Below are 2235 nucleotides of genomic sequence, written 5' to 3' on the forward strand. Positions count from 1 at the left end.
CTTTGTTGGATTTGGAGACCGGCTCCAAGGTGCACGAGTACGACGACCAGTCGTCATCGTGACTGAGACGATCTTCATGACCGTCACGCTTGAGTCAACTTCGAGCTCTGCATCGTCCAGTTGCTACGCCATTATTATCTCTGCTGCGCTGCCGGAGGCGTCTATCACCGTCGAGGTCCCGCAGAAGGGCGTTCCTGACGTCGCGTTCACGCTTTGGTTTCGCTTCAACCTCCTTGGCTCCTTGGCTCTTCCATGCATATACTACGCTCACACATCGCCTCCTTACATGGCCGATATGAACCAAGAAACGATCCAGAGTGAGGGCAATGTTGTTCTCATCGTTGTTGACGGATGTTTTCCAGAAGGTCATTACCATGGTACATGAGTACGTTCAAAGGGAGGACTTTGAGGAGGACGATGCCGGCCCCCAGGCGGGTTTCGAGGAGGAGGATTCGACAGCGACAAGTCGCCTTCCCTATGGTGGGTCGGTGCCCATGGTAAGCCGCCTCCTCCTGCGATGGGGGTTGGCGTTCATGGTAAGTCGTCTTCCCCAGCGTGGGGTTGGCGCCCGTCTTCGGACGGCGACAGGAGTATTCGGCGACCACGGCGAGGAGAGGTCTAATGCAGCAAGTCCGCTTCTACCTCCTACGCACCATCGAGACATCCCATCTCCCGAACCAGAATCCAGAGTCGCGAGGAGTCGAAGAGCAGTACGTTCTGCCCAGGGCCAATGTCACCGTTGCCAAGCGTGGCAGCCAGAACAACGACGTAGCGTCGGCAGTCAAGATACCCAGCGCCTCAGATACTCTCCATGGTGAGCAGAGAAGAATTCACACCTCTTCTCATGTCGCTCAAGACAAATGTTTGGATCTTGGAGTTGGTGGTAAATGCAGAGCATCTCTTCAACAACTACAACATCGACCTGTTCATCGAGTACGTGGAATTCGTTGCGCTTGGTCTTCCGCAAACTTCTCCGGCAGACCTCTCGCCCAAATGCCTACAACGTTGCGCCACAACATCAGCAGCTTTCACGCCCCATGCTCGCGACGACAAGTTCGAAATGCATCCCGCACGATCACGTACTCCTGTCCTTCACGTCCAAGAACAGAGTCTTGAGGATCGATACGGTACCCCACAGACATTCCCGGGCATCACGAGAGTAAACCTGCATACCAAGATGGCGGAGATGAGCCAACGCATAGTTACTAGCACTTGGTTTCAGCGCTTCCTCTGGCCACTCTCATCGGCAAGAAGTACTTTGTGCTTCACGACACCAACGCGATAGCATCGCAACGCATACTTCATCTCCTCCGACGGCTCGTGCCAACGACAACCACGTCAAGACCTGCTCTGATGTTCGGCGAGATCGGCCACCATCTCAGCGACCACCGCCTTCGCGTATCTTTGACATATCTCATACCCCAAGCTGTAAGTCGCCTTCTCCTATTGATAGGGTTGGCGCTTGTCTTGGGGCGACAGTTCAAAAGCAGCCGATATCTCTTCACCCAACCAGTAGTACGAGCATATCGTCGACAGACGAAGCCCACACATCGCAGTATCCTGTGACACCCTGGAACACTTCATGCCCGGATGGCGGTCTCCATGTGTCGCTCTTTCGCCTCTCCATCGTACTCGTCAACAAGCGATCGCCTCTTTCGGAGAGCAACCCAACCAGTAGTACGAGCATATCGTCGACAGACGAAGCTCACACATCGCAGTATCCTGTGACGCCCTGGAATACTTCATGCCCGGACGGCGGTCTCCATCTGATACGCCTTAGACTGCTACCTCGCTACTGCTGTATGCTCGTAGCCTGTGCCCAGAGTGCCACGACTTCTCCTCTCCATTGCCGCTGCCTCCAGCTCCTGCGCACGGAGTTTACCATCTTGAATCAGCTGAAGAGTTCAAGTACTTATCGCCTCTTTCGGGGACGAACTCCGCTCCGGATCTGCTACTCGTCAACAAGCGCACGCCTCTTTCGGAGAGGAACACGACTCCGGATCAGGGCGGCGGCGGTGACGAGGATGCCGCTAATCGCAAGCTCTCCAACCCGATCCTCGCGCGTGTCGTCGTTGGTCGCAAACTTTCGAAACCTCGCCAGAAGCCCGTCTCGGAGCGGTCCGTCCTCAGGATGCGCGGCGACAGGGAGGCCAGGTACCGAAGCCAGTCTACTGGACACTACCAGACGGATTCGCTAGCTTCTGCGCTATCTACCTCGCCATTTCGTGCTACTCG

The 2235-nt window shown here is 55.7% G+C and overlaps 1 protein-coding gene across 1 annotated transcript; it reads left to right on the top strand.

Moving 5' to 3' along the window:
• Positions 1-374: 374 nt before the first annotated feature.
• On the top strand, positions 375-1285 carry J4E85_007331 (uncharacterized protein; the record flags this gene model as incomplete). Its single annotated transcript, XM_051471563.1, is given in 3 exon segments — positions 375-497; positions 628-814; positions 828-1285. The coding sequence occupies 3 exon segments, from the start codon at positions 375-377 to the stop codon at positions 1283-1285; spliced, it is 768 nt and encodes a 255-aa protein (XP_051324637.1).
• Between the last annotated feature and the right edge of the window lie 950 nt (positions 1286-2235).

This window comes from Alternaria conjuncta (assembly GCF_024043145.1).
Source record: "Alternaria conjuncta strain BMP 0040 chromosome Unknown scaffold_10, whole genome shotgun sequence".
NCBI classification, from domain to species: Eukaryota; Fungi; Ascomycota; class Dothideomycetes; order Pleosporales; family Pleosporaceae; genus Alternaria; species Alternaria conjuncta.